The following is an 18878-nucleotide window of genomic DNA, read 5'->3' on the forward strand; positions in this document are numbered from 1 at the left end:
CAAAATTGAGAAGTACCATAAGCAGCTAGTGACAGAGACCAGAGGAGGGGGGATGCCCATCTCATGGCCAGAGCAAGGCTTCCACAATAAGGGTATGCTAGACCCTATGTCCATTTTTCTAACAGCCAAGTATAAGGGAAAACAATTACAAAGACGTAAGGAAATATTAGATCTCTAGAGGATGTTTGAGGACACTGAAGAGTGTAAGCGAGAGGACGACAAAGCGGTAGTAAGTGCGCGTGCCCAGGAAGAGAGGGCGGGGCAGCGACTGAACGCAGAGGGATATACCCACTGGGATCTCTCCCCGGTAGGCTATACCAACCCAACCTACGTGTCCACAGCAGCAACAGCTCCACCGTGCCCATATGTGTCCCATCCAGATGCCCCAGGACATGCCATTGTCAATAAAAGAGATTTAGAGGTGCCATTGGCCTCAGCAAGAGCAGAATTGAAGGGACTACGAACAGTTCAAAATGAAGTAAAAGCTGACAGACACGTAGAACAGGCACTAGATGGATGGAAAGTAGGGGATTTCCAATTCAGGGTAGATAATACACCTATAAAAAAACATGCATGTGTAAAAGGAGGGAGAAGGAAGTGAGCAGGCTGACCGCTTGAGATATGACAATGCTGACGGGTGGAGTACATTAGACGAGTTCGAGGATGAGGAAGCAGAACAGGCACCCAAACTAACTCCTAGGATGGAAAGTTTATGGGATGGGAGATTAAGGAGTAGGTTTGGCTGGATGGCGGTGGCAGGGAAAAAGGGAAGGGGGAAAAAGAGCGAAGGGAACAAAGCATAACTGCAAGTGTCTTGCATACATATTGAGACCGGCAGGCCTCACTGTGCGCCATGGGCACAAATGGACAAAAACAATCTTATAAAAGCGCTCCAGGCCCTTAGGCGGGCGCAGGCAAATGGATCAGTGCATTCGAAAAACAAACAGTGGGAGTGTCCCTAGCAGTAGGAGACATCAAAAGCATATCGGTAGCTACTATCGGAGATCAGGCAGCTGATGTGTGGTTAAAAGCGGGGTACCCGGGAGTAACCCTGGGAAACGATGCCCATGAATGGGGCCTTCTTTAATAAGATTCGAGCAAAAATATGGGATGCGCTGCAGAGAGCATTTCCTGACACTCCGACTTACAATCTATCATGCAGTGTACTATGGGCGATGACGAGACCTTGCTCAATTTATTCTTAAGGTTCAAGAGATGTGGAGAGCAGAGAGTAGTAATACATGGGAACAATTATTCTCCAGCATGGGGTCTGGCATGGATTCACATGCTCATTAATATTCCCCGTCGTCAGGCTGGGAATCCTCGGTAAAGAAAAAATCAGTATCAGTTTCGTTTCTGATCTGTCTTTCCTAGTAGTAACCAATCACTGATCTCTGTATCATACTGACCACAGCCAATGACTGCCCTCTACCTAAGCCCCGCCTCTGGCAGCCATCTTCAGATTTTTACCGCACGTTCAAGTGTTGGGAGTCCTCGTGCTTAGCTCTCGAGCTTTTACTGCGTGTTTTGCGCTTTCTCAGCTGAATTTTCACATTTTTTCGGTTAATCGAGCCTCAAGCTCCACCGTTTCTACTCCCGTTAACGGCTACCCGTTGCGGGATTTTCCTACGCCCCTCAAGGGTGAAGTTTTCGTCGAATCAACTTGGAGGATTCCAGAAGATTCGCGGCCTACTTCGAGATGGCCCAGGATGCAAGTTTGTCGCCCGGACCCAAGCTGTTTCGCAGCTGCCCTGGAGGCGGGCTGCAGAATGTGTTTAAGGAAGACGAACATTCGCGATGCCTCTACTGTCTTCATGGGGACAAGACTCATGTAGAGAAGGACTGCCAATTCTGCAAGAACTTGTCAGAGCGGACCATGAGGGACCATCGATTCCGTCTCGCAAGCTGGTTGGAGAAGGGCTCGACCGGTGAGAAGAAGAAGTAGAAAGGGTCTGAGCGGGCTTGTAAGTCCTGTGCGGGCGCCCCGGCGACGGGGGCCCAACACCAGGCCAAGCGCCGCGAGTCCGTTGGCTCCCGGAGCGCCGAAAGGTCGGGCTCTTCGGTCGCCAGGCAGGGCGCACCTTCCCCGGCACCGTCAACCACGAGCCAACGCTCCGGTTCGGGGAAGAGAAAGTCCGAGACCCCAGGTAAGCTTCGGGTCTCGAAAGAGGGGGAGCGAGGCGTCGCCCCTCCCCCGAAGACAAGGACTTTCAGACGACGGCGTACCAGGAGACGGTGACGACGGACGCCTCCCTGGAAGGTTGGGGCGCCCAAACCGGAGAACCGACTTCCGTCAGGACGTCCAGACCAGGGTGTTGGACATGCCGTTCGACGGCAGAAACTTGTTCGGGAAGGCGTTGGACGAGTCCCTCCAAGCCATAAAAACAGACACAGAGACGGCCCGCGCCCTATGAGCCCTTCAGCAACGACGGCCCTTTCGAAGCTCCGGAGGCAGACAGGGTGCCTCCAAGGAATCCAGTGGTGGCTCGTCGTCCTACCGCCAGGCGGCACGCTCCTCCTCTCAGGAGGCCTACAGGGGTCGCGGCAAGCAGGGAGCTCCTCACCACCGTCGGCAAGTTGGCCAGGGCGGCAAGGCCACCACCTCCAAGCAGGACTGAACCGGCCGTGGTCTCGGGCCCCCACCGAAGCACCCCGGTGGGAGGCCGGCTGACGAATTTCGTCGGCGTGTGGAAGTCCATCTCCACCGACCGTTGGGTGCTGGATACCCTGGCAAGAGGACACTCTATCGAATTCCTGAAGAAGTGCCCTCACGTTCCACCTATGGCCAGGAAGGAAAATCACGTCCCGCAACTGCTGTTGGAAGTACGGGCGATGCTCAGGAAAGGCGCCATCGAGCTTGTCCCGAAGAGGCTCCGGGGTGTACTCAAGGTACTTCCTCGTCAGGAAGAAGACGGGCGGCTGGCGCCCCATCCTGGACCTTCGTCGTTTGAACAAATACATCAGATCACAAAAGTTCAGGATGGTCACCCTCCAGCACGTACTGGGACAGCTGGAGGAAGGCGACTTTCTATCGTCGTTGGACCTGGAGGATGCATGCTTCCACGTTCCCATCCTCAAAAGTCACCGAAAGTTCCTCAGGTTCGTCGTCCAGGGACGCCACTACCAATTCAGAGCACTGCCGTTCGGATTGAAGTCAGCCCCCAGGGTCTTTACCAAGTGCCTAGCACCAGTGGCGGCGCGGCTGCGCCTACAGGGGATTCATGTCTACCCCTACCTGGACGACTGGCTCATCCGCTCAAGGACGAGGGAACTCGCCGTCTAACACACTGCGAGGACCGTCCAGCTACTCACAAACCTGGGATTCGCCATAAACTACCCGAAGTCCCACCTGGTGCCGTCGCAGGTGGCCCTGTTTCTGGGAGCGAAGCTCGATACAGTGAGGCGCCTGGCGGCCCCGTCGGAAGAACAGACGAAGACCATTCTAGGCAAAGTGCAGCGCCTGCTAGCCACGAACGTGGCCAGGGTGAGGTCCATCAAGTCCCTCCTGGGGATGATGTCCTCTTGCATCTACCTGGTGCGCCTCTGCAGACTACGGATGCGCCCTCTTCAAGAATTTCTTGACGCCCGTTGGATACAGGCAACGGGCACCTTCGAAGACAGGGTCCCCCTCAATGAGGTGTTCCGGCGGGCGATTCAGTGGTGGGGCGTTCGAGCACACCTCACGGCGGGCAAGGACTTTCAGACGCCGGCGTACCAGGAGACGGTGACGACGGACGCCTACCTGGAAGGTTGGGGGCGCCACACCGGAGATCTCCACGCAAGAGGCCTCTGGCTCCCGGAGGAGAGGCTCCTGCACATCAACATGTTCTGAGCTCTCAAATCGTTCCTCCCGTCGCTCAAGGGCAAGGTGGTGCGGATCTTCACGGACAACACCACGACAATGTTTTACATACGGAAGCAGGGAGGCACCAGATCCTCAGCCCTATCCAAGGAGGCATAGGATCTGTGGCACTGGGCGGTCGCCCAGGGGATGTTCCTGGTTCCCTTCCACCTGGCAGGAGAAAGCAACACCATCGCCGGCTCGCTCAGCAGGGAGCTGCGCGCGTGTCACGAGTGGGAACTGCGCCAGGATCAGGTGGATCAACTCTTCCGACGATGGAGCAAACCCCAAATCGACCTGTTCGCAACAGCGACAAACTCGAAGTGCAAGAGGTTCGCCAGCAGGTTTCCCCAGCCGAGAAGCATGGGCGATGCGTTCTCGTTCCCCTGGGACGGCCGATACCTGTACGCGTTCCCTCCGTTGCCGTTGCTGCTTCGACTCATCAAACAGCTCAAGAGGTCCCGGTGCAGGATGATCCTCGTCGCACCGGCGTGGCCGAGGCAGATCTGGTTCCCGGACCTTCTGGATTTGTCAACAACCCCTCCCATCAAGCTTTCGGCGGACGCGGACCTTCTCTCCAGAGAAGGAGGCGCCATCTTCCACCACGACCCGGCGTCGCTGAACCTGCAGGCTTGGCTGCTGCAGCGCTAGAGTTTGGAGGCTACGATATACCGGCCTATTGCAGAGAGGTTCTTGCAAAGGCCAGGGCGTCCTCGACTCTCAAATGCTACGGTCATAAGTGGAAGAGGTTCTCTATCTGGTGCCGAGCACAGAAGATCAACCCCCTACGGATTACGGCCCCTCAAGTGCTGCCGTACCTGCTATCGCTGGCAAAGGCTGGGCTAGCCCATGCCTCCATTAAGATTCATCTGGCGGAGATCTCCAGATATACCAGAACCACAGGACGGACGTCCCTGTGGTCCCATCGACTGGTAAAAGAGTTTATGAAAGGACTGTTCCGGATGTTCCGGCCGGTGAAGGCCCCGGCCCCGGCGTGGGAACTTAACGTGGTGCTGACCAGGCTCATGGGGCCCCCATTCGAGCCGATGCACTCCGCACCTATGAAGTTTGTGCCATGGAAGACTGCGTTCCTGGTGGCCATTACCTCTTCATGACGAGTGGGAGAGATCCAGGCCCTATCCTGCAAAGCACCGTACTTGACTTTCCATGCCTCGAGGGTGGTGCTTAGGATGCACCCCTCCTTTATGCCCAAAGTGCCGTCGGACTTCCATCTTAACGAGCCCTTGGTGTTACCTGTTTTCTTCCCGTCTCCTTTGTCGCCGGTCGAGAGGACTTTGCACTCGCTAGATGTGGCTAGAGCGCTGAAGTTCTACGTGGACTGCACAAAGAGTTTCCGGAGGACATCACAGCTGTTCGTGAACTTTGGACCTGTGAATCGAGGGAAGGCTCTCTCGAAGTCTTCTATTTCCAGATGGCTCTCCGGCTGCATCATGCACTGTCACCGGTTGGCTAACCGACCGCTGCCAGGCCGTCCGAGAGCCCATTCGACCAGAGCGATCGCTGCTACTACGGCGTTCTTATCTGGTGTGCCCCTGCTGGACATCTGCAGGGCTGCTACGTGGAGGTCGACGCACACCATCTCGAGATTCTACCTCGTCGATCGGGATTCCAGGGAGGAGTCCAGGGTCGGCCAAGCAGTGCTGCGCAACCTGTTCGCTTAAGGTGAGCCTGGTGAGGAGGTAAGAGATGCTTAATGTTGAGTTTTTTGTATTGCTTAATGTTGAGCCTTTTACCACCCCCCGTGGTTGTGCATGTGTGTACTGCTATTTAATCTTATATTCATGAGCATGTGAACCCATGCCAGACCCCATGCTGGAGAAGGAACAAGTTACTTACCTGTAACTGTTGTTCTCCAGCATGGGTATGGCATGGATTCACATGCGAACCCTCCCGCCTACCCCTCTGCGGCTCTTCACTTGGTCATACTGCCACTTCACGTGCTACCAAATCTGAAGATGGCTGCCAGAGGCGGGGCTTAGGTAGAGGGCAGTCATTGGCTGTGGTCAGTATGATGCAGAGATCAGTGATTGGTTACTACTAGGAAAGACAGATCAGAAACGAAACTGATAATGATTTTTTCTTTACCGAGGATTCCCAGCCTGACGATGGGGAATATTCATGAGCATGTGAATCCATGCCAGACCCATGCTGGAGAACAACAGTTACAGGTAAGTAACTTGTTCCATCATGTTTCCTTATAACATTCTGCTTGTACTATTTTTCGGCAGAACGTGCTTGAGCGGCGGAGTTCTTTGCTGGCCTACTTATTTCTTGTGTTATTAAAACTTGTTATCGTTGCAAGAATCTCTTGCCCTTCCTTCCCTAGCAGGTTGTATTTTTTCTGGTGTGTCTGTGTGTGTGTCTCTGTGGCTTTCTGTGTGGCTGTGACTTGGTAAATGGACAGTTCTTGATCATCCAGTGTGGGAGGCCCTCTACTTAGAACAAACACGCTTTGGCTCAGGAGAAGAAAAATGCATCTAGAAAGGTCTGTGTGAGCCTTGAACTAAAATTATGCATTTTGAGAAAAAAATGGACTAGTTGTACAGTGTACCAAAGATTTATATTGCATGCTCACCTCTGTTCTGTCATGTTGCTGGAGTATAGGAGAGATGCACCCGATGTATACTGAATTTGGCATCATCACATTGGACATGTTTTGACTATTTGAAGTATTTAGCCTTGTGTTACCACATAGTGGGGATATATTAGTTAATCCATGCTGTGTGTGTTGGATTTGGTCTTGACCTTCTCCTCTCTGGAGATATTGTCTGGGCACACCAGCTCTGTATATGTCAAGTGAAGGCAATTTAAAACCTTTGCTGAAACCTAGGAAATATTTTGAGGTATTTAAGAAACAATTATATATAATGACTCTCCACAATGCCAGGGCTTCTGGGAACTCTTCCAAAGTTTGGCTTTATCGTCAATGCCTAAAGAAACAACGTTAGAGGGATGGAGTTTGGATAACTGCCACTTTGTATAGTAGAAACTCGGCGCACCCTTTCCCCCAAAACTGTTGGACGTAAAAGATGATCAGATTTGTGAATTGTGTGGGAACCCTATCCAGGGGAAGAAGAGAGAAGAGAGAAGTGTGCATTGTGTTCACATGGCTCTCTGAATGCATTAGCTAATTTTAGGGGCACTTTGCCACTCTGTCTGCTTTTAATAGTGCCTCCTTATGCAACACCTTTAAATATATTAGCATATAAAGACATGTTTTGCGTCTGTGATATTGTGCTTCCATTTTTGACAAGTGGTGTTGATAACTTAATGTCCTTTCCTTTATTCCTAGGTTAGCTACAAACTCTTCCCGCAAGAAACAAACCGCCCGGAAGCAGCTGAGCTCCAAGATCCTAGTGCGAAATATCCCTTTCCAGGCTTCAGTAAGAGAAATCCGGGAGCTCTTCAGGTGCGTGTTGAGTGTCCGCTTGCAGCACCAACTTGCAGCTACTGTACAGTGAGGGGCCATCATACATAACATGATTTTCAGACAGACTTAAGATATTAATGTTTGCTTGCATGAGACTTTCAAGTAGAAGGGCTTTAGGGTCCCTAACAGTAGAATTAGGCCTGATATCCCAGAGCACTTTACATTTACTAATAAGAGAATATACTATGGATTATGTACTGATTACATCATTGTGGGATAGCCTTAATTCCTTTAAAGTAACACCAAGAAGTCTGAGTGATCATGACCTTCGGGTATTGTGTTTTAAACATTGACATTAGTCCATATTTCATGCCAGAAAATGTCCTGAATCCGATTTAGCCCACACCACACATTCTACGCAATTAAGGTGCCCTGTAATTGCCCAGGAATACCTTTCATAATACAGTGATTAAAGTTGGGAAAGACAAAATTAACATTTGTTTGGACGCAGGATTAACCCATTCTGAGCGACTTGTAGCTTTCAAAGAACGTATGAGCTTTTTTTAAAAATCGTATCCCGGTTTATAAAGCATCTTAATCTCTACACATATTAAAGGGGAATTTGTGGATGTGTGTGTCTGTTCGAAAGGTTCAGTATTCTTCCCAACATGCTACAAACCTGAAATTTGGCATGTGGGTAGGTTCCATGGTGTAGACAATGAAAAATATACCTTTTTTTCGGATTTCTCACCCCTGCCATATGGCACTTCGCCGTAGTTCTGCATTCATTGTTCCTAAAGTTGAGCAGTTCATGAAAACTTCAGCAGTTTATTTTTCCTAAAACCTTCCACACCATCAGCATTCTAGCTGACATTAGCGGCACTCACTTTTGAAGTCATGCGGGTGACACAAAATGGTGCTTCGGGACACCAATAATGTTGCTGTGTAATCTCAACGCTCCAACTAAAAGTAGCTGGAATACATTTACTGGATTCATGCTTTTCTCATGGTCAGCTTTATGTGGCTTGCTTCAGAGTTAGAAACAAAGACAATTTCTTCATACTAGCTCTACAGGAAAGGCTAGCAATATTGTCTATAAAGAGGCATTGGTTTAGTTCATTAAATAAACTTCAAACTAGGACTGAAGTAGGAATTACCTTGCAAAGCACAGGTACACCTGGTGCTAAAATAAAAAAAAGCTCCTGTTAAGACATTGACTGCAAAACACTAAGAGGGACTACATTGCAGCTATTAAGGAACCACAAGTAGACAAAGGGCAAAATGTGTTATGCACTGGACCAGCATAAGAGGACTTCAAAAAGTATAAAAACCAAACTCCTGTAGAAAAGGTGGTATACCCTTCAGGACACTTCTAGTGAGAAAGACATGGCAGCATTCTGGAAAATTGTAGTTGGTCTGATTAGAAGGACCCAAAAGGGAGATAGCCTTAAAAGTCCATGTTTCTCTGGCAAGATGGTTTTTAATTAAATTGTTTTGATCTTGTCTTCAGTAGCATAATGTTAGTTGATGGTACGATGGGCAAATTAATTTATAACAACGATATTAAGATGAACAGGAAACCATAACTTGGTTGGAAAGAGTTGCATATTGTCCTTAAGAGCCAATTTCAGTTTAAAAGCTGGTTCGTGAGGGAGCAGAAAAGCGAGATGGATTAATCATTGCAAACTATGGATCCCTCTGCTGACACTATTTTTAATGCAATACTGCACACTGGATAATTTCCATATTCTTGGATAGTGGGAGGATGATAGTTCCAATCTACTAAAAGGGTGCTCGGGATCACCCTGCTTCTTATGAACTGGATCTTGAACAATAACTTTCTTTACTACACTCAGTTGGGTTTCTAATGGATTCCTTCCTACCACAGATTCCTCATCTATGATATCTATCAGTGCAGCTGCTCTTTGAAACTTTTCCACCGCCAGAGGGCGCAGCTCAGCTCCACGTCGGCTCCACCTGATGCCTCTGAGCGCACAGAAGAGTTAGTGGCTAGACCCCTGGTCGAATAGACATGGAGACCATCCAGCACTTTTTTCCAGCCAAGATATAGTACTCCGAAGTACAGAGGATAAACCTACCTGGACAGGGTCTGCTTGGTTACAGACCTGCACATCCGGGCACTAGTGTAACTCGCAAAGAGCTAGTCATACTTCTTGATGTCCCTCATCCTAGAGACATAGTAACTGAGAGCCCTCTTGACGTCCAGGCGGTGGAACTGCTCCTCCACCTTAGAATGGTGAGGTGGAGGAAAGAAAACAGGAAGATGGCTCTTCTGTTAAGTATGGAAATCCAACAAGACCTTGGAAAGAAAAGTCTGTCTCACCCTCAGAGTAACATTCTCCTTGGAAAACACAATGTAGGGGAGGTCTAACCGAACTCTCACTCGCCTGCCTTGTGGATGTGATGGCAACCAGGAAAAGACGCTTTAAGTTGAGCAATCTTAGGGAACATGAATTCAAAGGTACACACAAAGCCATCATAAGGAATGTAAGCACAAGGTTCAAATCCCATGCAGGAACAATAAGCTGGTGTGGGGCAAACTGGTTAGATAAACCCAGCATAACAGTGGGGCTAGAGACAACTGGGCCCTGCTATCTGGTTCTCTTAAACCCAAAGCGAGCAGAACGTAAAACACAGAGGAGGTTGGACACATCAAATGTTCCAAACCTCGCTCCCAACAGCAAGCTGAAAGTTGTTGGTACCTTCAGACATCGATGGACTTGGATATCGTTAGACTGGTCCCATCACTTGTATCTTAGCTTCAAGCAGGAAGGTGGAGATTGCTGAGGATCGAGTGAAGGACCTGGCCCCTTGAATGGGAGAGCAGATGCCATGAGGACTAGTAGATGTATGAAAACAGAGGCCAGGACCAGACTCTGAGACTGATAGACGTTCACCATCTGCAAGATGTATGTTTCTAGTTGTTGGTGAGGGGTGGCCCTGCCTTTGTGAATATCCAGCACTGTGCTGACGAACTGGATTGACTGTGGCAGCGAAACCTGGGACTTCTTGCCGTTCATGGGCAAGCCCTCACTGTGTAAAAGCTGGTGCATGTGAATCAGGTGTGCAGTCACCAACTCTTGCAAGCAGACTTTATGGAGCCTATCTTCAAGGTAATATGTGAATCTTCTCCCTCTTGAGATAATACTGCCAGCAGCTTTGTGAAGACCATCGGTGCAGAGGAAAGGCTGAACCACGAACCTCAGGTAGTTCCTGTGTTTTTGATTGATTGGCACATGGAAGTAGGCATCCTGAAGGTACGGTGACACTTGCCAGTCCTGCAGCTCAATGGTCTGGAAGATTTGGGCTGAGGTAAATATATTTAATGTGTCCTTTCCCATGTAAAAACACTGCAGATGTATGATGGGCCACAGCACCAACCTCATTTGGCACCAGAGAATACAGAGTACCAGCCTTTCTCTCATTCCATGGCTGGCACCAGCTTGATGGTCATCTTTCCAAGAATAAACAAACTTTTTCCTAGAGCAGATACTTATAAGGAGAAGGGCAGGAAGGAGGGTTGTCAGGTGGATGATGAATGAAAGGGACACAGTAACCCTGTGATGTGACGTGTAAGGCCCAAGCGTCTGAAGTGGTCAGTTGCCACTCCCTGGTGAACAGAGAATTTTCCTCCCCCAAAGAAGCATGGACAAAGTTCAAAATTAGGAGCGTTTAGACCAGGAGCTGCTGAGTGGACAGCAGAGGTGACATCTCTACCTCTGTGGGTACCTGTGCCCTAGTTTGGTTGGGAAACACTGCTAGTTTTGCTTACTAAAGGGCACTTGAACACTACCTCAGTGGGTAAAAGAGGGGAAGGGCAGAAAGGAAAGGCTCCTGAACACAGAGTCAGCAGGCTGTTCGACAGCTAAACCTTAGAACTAAGCCTTGGCTTTGGGGCCTTACACTTCTCCAACAACTCCCCACTTTCCCCACAAATAGATTGTCACCATCAAGACTGCATGTCAAGTGGTTTGAATCCAAAGTCTTCAGCCAGAGTTTCTGGCATATGACCGACCCAGTGCCCATAGCATGGGTGATGCAATCTGCCATGTCAGGACTGGACTGTAGCGTCTGACTTGCGGTCTCCTTTCCATCCTCCACCAGCGAGGTAAATCCAGCTTTCATCTCCTTGTTTGGCACATTTTTGTGGCACTTCAGGCTACACAACCCGCTATGTCAGGGTGCACTTGGCTGAGTTGCAGGTGGCATTAAAGATATCAGTGCCAGGCTGCCCAAGACATAAACACTTCTGCCCCATGCATCCAATTTCTTGCTGTCCCCATCTGCACGTAAAGAAGGAAAAAAAGCAAACTTTTCCCCAACATTGGAAGCTAGACCCACTTTGACTCCTAGGCGGAAGGGGTAAAGACAAAAACCTTGTAACGGGATCTGCCTTGTGTTTATTGGCGAGGACACAGTCCACCGAAGGGACTGAGGCAGGCTTCTGCCACGCATCCATATGAGGGGCAGCCACTGCAGAGTTGAAAGGAAGAAGAGTCTCTTTTGGATGGCCTCTCTCAAAATCTCTGTCAGTTCAAATTGGACTACTGGTCTAAGGTGTGCAGACTGGTCCTGAGACTCCACCACCTTGGCCGTCTTCTAGAAAGAAGTGTGAGGTTTACCTGAGGGGGGTTGCAAAATGTCTTGCTCCAGGGAGGTGTGTAACCTTCTGCCATCCCTTAAACCCGTTTCCAGATCAGTCCAGTATGTATCCTTGTTATAGAACTTCTCAGGAAGATTCTTCCCCTCACTGGAATTTAGGAACTCAAACCCATGCGGATGTGACCCAATCTTCTAGAAGAACTCTATGTGAACCTGGAGTTTGTTCCAGTGAAGTGCCGGCACCGGTGCTGATGCTGAAGATGACGCACAGGCTTCAGTGCCCAAAGGCGGAGCCGAGTGGAGCAGTCTCCAGAGGAAGGGCCAGAATAGAACCTGCCGATGGTCTTTTTGCAGGCCGAGGCAGTGGGTTGTTTCTGTGCCTACAGCACCAAAGGCTCCGTGCCTTGGCAAAGATGTCAAGCATCTTGAGCCTGAACTCTTCCCACTGTCTTGGTGAGGAAGACCCAAGTGTATGGTTAGGTGATGAATCACCCAAGGTCTCATCAACATACCTGGAAAGAGAGCGACAACTTTGTTTCCACATGGAGGATGAAGAAGAGTGATGCCAAGAGCCACTGGGAAAACGGAATTACTTTCTGTGCTGATTCTCCTTTTTTTCTTCACTGTAGGGGCCTCCTCCTCTTGAACATCTCCAAATAATCTGGCCCCCTTGAGAGGAGGGTCCAATGCTTGTGACTTTGAAGGCATCCTCTTATGTCTCTTATTAAGGTAGGTGAAGAGATTATCAGCACTCTTCCACAGGACCTCAGGAGGCTTGAATTGGCAGGATCTGCAATGCCGTGGGTTGCGATTCTCCTCAAAGCAATAAAGACATATCTTGTGGGGATCTTATACCAACGTATGTCTTTTGCAATGTGGGCAGGGTTGGAATCCCGAGACTTTCAGGGTATGAGACAGTGGCGTAGAAAATAAAAGCTAAAGCTAGTTGTGGCTTATGTAGCAGACTGCATGCATGGAAGGTACTGAGGTAACAGGGCATGGTGGCTGCATACATAGTGGGTCTGACATGTCTGGCATCGGGGGCGCTCAACAATGCTGGGCTGAACTGATACAGAACTGCACTGCACCTTGTAAGCGATATTCAATCAACACTACAGCCAAGTCAATGCCTAGTCTAGGATGCTAAGTAAAACCCTTATTAATGTATTTTTATGTCTAGTTCAGTACTCTGGATGACCACCCTTGTATAACACCCCCCTCTTAGAATCCCCCTTACCCCACTGAGCCAAGAAGTAGGTTTGTTTTGCAAATTAAAAAGTTTATTTGAGAATTTAAACAATATATATATATTTCTGAGGCTTGTGGAATCTGCTTAGATCACATGCTGTGCATAGGCCGACATCTAGTGGAAGCTGCGGAGTATTACAGTTTGTTTTTCGAAGTCGAAAAATGGGCGTCGACACAGGGCGTGCCAGTAATACTATCCCTAGTGTGACGTCCCCTGTACCCATGATCCCTCACGCGTCTAGGATCCCCAGATTGTTTTTTTCCGCCATTCTGGTCGGAAGCACTTCATCGGAGTTCCCTGGCTTTGCCATAGTTTCACTCTAAACTAATTCTAATTTGCCCCGTTTGGCCAACCTTTCGTCGATCAACATCTCGACGCCGAACCGGGGAGGAGATCAACGTCGAATACCCGACGGATTGGGCCTTGAGGCTTCCGCCTCGGCTCGGGCCTGGGCCGCTGGCCTCGGCCCTACAAGTAGGGAGAGTGGGGGTGGTACACTTCCACACTCGACACCTTATTACCTACACACACTTGCCCGCTGCCCACAGGCGCGTATGGAGGGTACGCCCTTTCAGTTTTGCCCCAAGTGTAATAAGAAATACCCTTGGGTAGATAAGCACGCTACGTGCAACCTTTGCCTACCCAGAGACCACCCCGAGACGGGTTGCAGGGCCTGTAGCAGGTTTAAGGCAAAAACTCTTAAGGACCGCTCCACCAAGCGTTGGGCCCACCACGCCAAGCTAGCAGCTATGGAGGCGGAGGGTACCTTCAGCGACGGCAGCGACGCCGAACTTTCGGACGGCGAGGGCACCAAGGCGTCGAAGGACAGCCGAACGCACGTCCCCGGCCTCGGAAGGTCGTCCGTCCCGGCGACTATGGGGAAGTCCCCCGGCGACAAAAGCGTTACACATACACACGCTAAACACAAAAAATCCACCCGAGATTCGACGTCGTCGAAACCTCGGAAAGAGGCACAGAAGGAGCGGTCCGAAAGGACGTCCTCTGGGCGGTCCCGGTCGAGGTCGCCGCACGACGTCAGGCAAGCCTCCACACTTGCACAGAGTGCCTCGACCATTAATATCCCGGAAGATCAATCGTCCGAAGACGAACACGACTTCCACCCCCAGCCTGCACCCCAGGAAAAGGGTACATCACTTGGGAGTAAAGAGGGGCCAGTTTCGAAGGCTAGTTCGAAAGACAGGGATTCCACCTCCGATCCTCGACGCCAGGCGTCGAAAGATAAGGGAAAGGGGAAACACACTTCCACCCACGGGGAAGGGGGTAAACAGCAAAGGAAACAACCCTTGCAGTCCTCCACTACAAAAGAACTGACCAAGTCTTCTCAGGGCCAATCCATAGAAAGTCCCAGCAAGGTCACCCCAAGCTCAAAACTCTGGTCATGCGAGGACATTGACAGAGTAATGTCAAGGATGTCTTCCTTGGCGAATTTTTTCGAAAGACACCCTGAACAACTCCTAGCTTTAAACCCTCAGGAAGATTCTCCCTCAGGGTCTAGGGACCCTATCCCCTCAAATAAAAGACCCCGGGTCGAGACACCATTTAGGCCTTTAGACCCCATCGAGGTCCAACCCTATTCTTACCTCTTCCCTACAGACCAAGGAAACTCTTCCCTTATAGAAGGTCAGGAAATTGACACGCCAGAAGATCCTGCAGGATCAGATTATTACGGCGAAGACGAAGACGAGGATGAGCCAGAAAATAGCCCAGATATTTTCAGAATGGACTCACCAGTCGAAAGGGAAGCCCCAGTGTCTGACTCCCCAATAGATAATCAGCCCCTCCTGAATGAACTGCTCTTTCGGGCAGCTAACCACTTCCACATAGACACACAAGGTGTCCAGGAAGAAAGGGACTTTGCGGAAGAACTAATAGGGGAAAGGAAGCCAGTAGCCCAGACCATTCCCATCCTAAAATCTGTTCAACGCAGAATAGCACCATCCCTTGTCAACCCAAACCTGACAAGACCTGTAAATCCGAGAGTGGAGAAGCTGTTTAAAGCAGCCCAGTCGGACCCCCTATATATTAGAGGTCAACTTAAGCCAGACTCTCTAGTAGTAACCAACACCCGCAAAAGAGCTGGTACACCATTATCTTCCTCTGAGGCTCCCCCCGACAAAGAAAGTAAAAAACTTTATGGTTTTGGCAGGAAAGTAGCTTCCACGGCAGCCTACCAAGCCAGAATCGCGAATTCCACCACACTGTTGGCTAGCTACAACTGTCACCAGTGGGAAGAAGTGGCAGCACTAATAGACTCTGCTCCCGAACCCCTTAAAAGCCAGCTAGCTCGCATTTGTGCGGAAGGAAGGAACGTGTCAGGCTGCACTGTAAAAGCAACTCTGGACGCCGCTGACAATGCGGGTAGACTTATAGCAGAGGGGACTGTCATCAAAAGGCATGCTTGGTTGAGGCAGTCGGGATTCAAAGCAGAAACACAAGCTGCGCTCTTAGACAAACCAGTGGAAAGTGATCTCCTGTTTGGGAAGGCAGTCGAGGACGCTCTAAAAAACGCTAAGGAAGAATTCGACACCCTCAAATCCCTTGGCCAGTTAACTACCAAACCACCTAACCAAAGAGGGAATGGCAATTTTCGTCGCCCCCGCGGCCAAAATTCCAATAGAGGAAATAGCTACTCCCACACCCAGGGTACACAGTGGAACACCAGCTCACAACAGTCTACCCAGGCGTATGGTAGGAGGCACGCCTCCACCAAAGCAGTGACGCTCAGTTCAGGGTCCCTTCCCATGCAACCCCAGTAGGGGGACGAATATCAAGTTTCACCCAGGCATGGGAAGGGATAACATCCGACAGATGGGTGCTGTCAACAGTATCCAATGGGTACTGCATAGAACTACTGCAACGTCCCCTAAACCATCCTCCAAGACAAAAAGTCCACTCTTTACAACATCAGAAGATCCTCCTCGAGGAGATCGCCATTCTGCTAGAAAAGGACGCGATAGAACTCGTCCCGGGACACCAGGTAAACAAGGGTATCTATTCAACTTACTTCCTTGTGCCAAAGAAAGATTTAACAATGCGCCCAGTTTTAGACTTACGGCCTGCCAACAAGTATGTCAAGCCCCAAAAATTCCGTATGACCACACTACAAGAGGTAATCCCACTCCTAAAAAAGGGGGATTACATGGCAACCTTGGATATGAAAGATGCCTATTTTCATATTTCCATGCTCCCGGCGCACAGAAAATACTTGCGCTTCAAGGTGGACAGTCGCCACTACCAATTAAAGGTACTGCCCTTCGGGATAGCTTCTGCACCAAGGGTATTCACCAAGGTACTGGCGGTGGCAGCTGCACACCTACGCAGGGAGGCAATCCCAGTGTACCCTTATCTGGACGACTGGCTCATAACGGGGGAAACCCCAGGAATCTGCAGGTCAAACATTCAGAGGACCATCGACCTCCTCCACGAATTAGGCTTCTCCATCAACGAGAAAAAGTCAAGTCTGGTGCCAAGCACCTCAAAACAGTTTCTAGGAGCTATCCTAGATACTCAGAAAGGATTGACCTTCCCTTCGGAAGAAAGAATTCGGAACATACTTCTGCAAATTCCGCATTATCAGTCAGGTCAACAGATAACAGTACGCAAAGCTATGCGGTTACTCGGCATGATGGCGTCATGCATTTACCTGGTCCCCCACGCGCGTCTGCGCATGCGTCCCATGCAGGAATGGTTGGCGAAACAGTGGTCTCAGGCAAGTGGTCAGTGGGACGATCTAGTGGTCGTTTCGCCAACACTCGTACAGAACCTACACTGGTGGACAAGAGAGAATCTCGCAAAGGGGAAACCCTTTTACGATCCCGAAGTACAGGCAGTGGTGACTACAGATGCATGCCTGACGGGGTGGGGAGCTCACCATCTCCACCACACAGCTCAGGGTCTCTGGTCTCACTCAGTAGCCAAGAACCACATCAATCTGCTAGAGCTTCTGGCAGTATTCCGAGCGCTGCAGGCGTTCGAGCCCCATCTACTAAACTTGTCGGTGCAGATCAGGACGGACAGCACGACAGCCATGTTCTATCTGAACAAGCAAGGAGGGACTCGTTCGCCAAATCTGTCCAAGCTTGCCCAGAAAATATGGATATGGGCACTCAGACGGAACATCTTCCTGTCATCGCAACATGTTCCAGGGGAGCTCAATTCCCTAGCGGATGCTCTAAGCAGAGACTCCCTCCCAGAAGAACACGAGTGGGTCCTTCACAAAGACGTAGTAGAAGATCTCTTCTCTCAGTGGGGTTTCCCCACTATAGACCTATTCGCCACAAGCGAAAACAAACAATGCCCAGGATTTGCATCCAGGTTCCCACAACCGGACTCCCAGGGGAATGCCCTGTGGATAAATTGGTCAGGGATGTTTGCGTACGCTTTCCCACCAACTCCCCTCATCAGGAAGGTGGTGTACAAGATGAACAAGGAATCGATGACGCTCATCCTAGTTGCTCCCATGTGGGCGAGACAACCATGGTTTCCACACCTACGCAGGATGGCGGTATGCGAGCCCATCAGACTCCCAGCCTGGTACAACCTTCTGTCCCAGCAACAAGGTCAAACAGTGCATCAGGAACCCAACTCTATGAACCTAGCAGCATGGCTCCTGAAGTCATAGAGTTTGGACATCTCAAATTACCACAGAGGTGTATGGACATTCTAAAAGAGTCTAGGAAACCAAATACAAGGCACTGTTACTTTGACAAGTGGAAAAGATTCGTTATCTGGTGCCAGAGTAAACAAATCAACCCGGTTGATTGCACTCCTTCCAACGTTGTAACATACATGCTCCACCTGCTGGATGCAGGGTTGGTTTTTAACTCTCTGAAAGTACACCTGGCAGCCCTCTCAGCCTACACCACATCCCATAACAAGGTTTCGTGGTGGAAAGTACCAGTGGTTAAAGCCTTCATGGAAGGAGTAAAGAGACTTCACCCTCCTATCTCGAACCCACCGCCAGGATGGGATCTCAATGTGGTGCTATCTAAGCTCATGGGGCCCCCCTTCGAACCCATGCATAAAAGTAGTCTCAAACACCTGACTTATAAAACGGCCTTCTTAGTAGCCATTACCTCCATAAGAAGGGTCAGTGAAATTCAGGCTCTGTCAGTGCAAGATCCTTTCTTTACTATCCACAAGGACAAACTGGTTTTACGCACACACCCTAGATTCTCACCAAAATTCATATCCAAGTTCCATGTAAACCAGTCCATCGAGCTTCCGGCTTTCTTCCAAAACCCACAGAGCTCAGCTGAGGTGAAACTACACACCCTAGATGTGCGTAGGGCGGTCTTATACTATGTAAATAAAACCAGACCGCTAAGGAAAACAGATCAACTGTTTGTCTCCGTAGCTACAGGCAGAGAGGGGGATCGCGTCTCTAAGGGCGCTATCTCAAAGTGGATTATCAACTGTATACAGCTGTGTTACTCTCTTTCTGAAAAAACTCTGCCTTTTACGCCAAGGGCCCACTCTACCAGAGGCATTGGGGCCACTCTGGCTTTCATTGCAAATGTTCCCCTTGACACCATTTGCAAAGCAGCTACTTGGAGCTCTATTCACACTTTTACTCAGCATTACTGCATTGACACTCATTCCAAGGCAGATACACAAGTGGGACAAGCGGTTCTAAGACACCTGTTTGCTCATGACCCTTCTCACATCCCACCTCCTTCTTCTGGTACTGCTCGCTAATCTATGCACAGCATGTGATCTAAGCAGATTCCACAAGCCTCAGAAGGGATACATTA

The 18878-nt window shown here is 49.8% G+C and overlaps 1 protein-coding gene across 2 annotated transcripts in view; it reads left to right on the forward strand.

Annotated features, from left to right (window-relative positions):
- The window catches only part of RBM19 (RNA binding motif protein 19), a 1396549-nt gene that overhangs the window by 821878 nt on the left and 555793 nt on the right, over positions 1 to 18878 (forward strand). For both annotated transcript variants that reach the window (XM_069619226.1, XM_069619227.1), the window contains exon 21: positions 7155 to 7271. In XM_069619226.1, coding sequence (XP_069475327.1) covers positions 7155 to 7271 — 117 coding nt within the window. The remainder of the gene's footprint in view (positions 1 to 7154; positions 7272 to 18878) is intronic.

Source organism: Ambystoma mexicanum, chromosome 10 (assembly GCF_040938575.1).
Source record: "Ambystoma mexicanum isolate Mex_15411 chromosome 10, UKY_AmexF1_1, whole genome shotgun sequence".
Classification (NCBI taxonomy): domain Eukaryota; kingdom Metazoa; phylum Chordata; class Amphibia; order Caudata; family Ambystomatidae; genus Ambystoma; species Ambystoma mexicanum.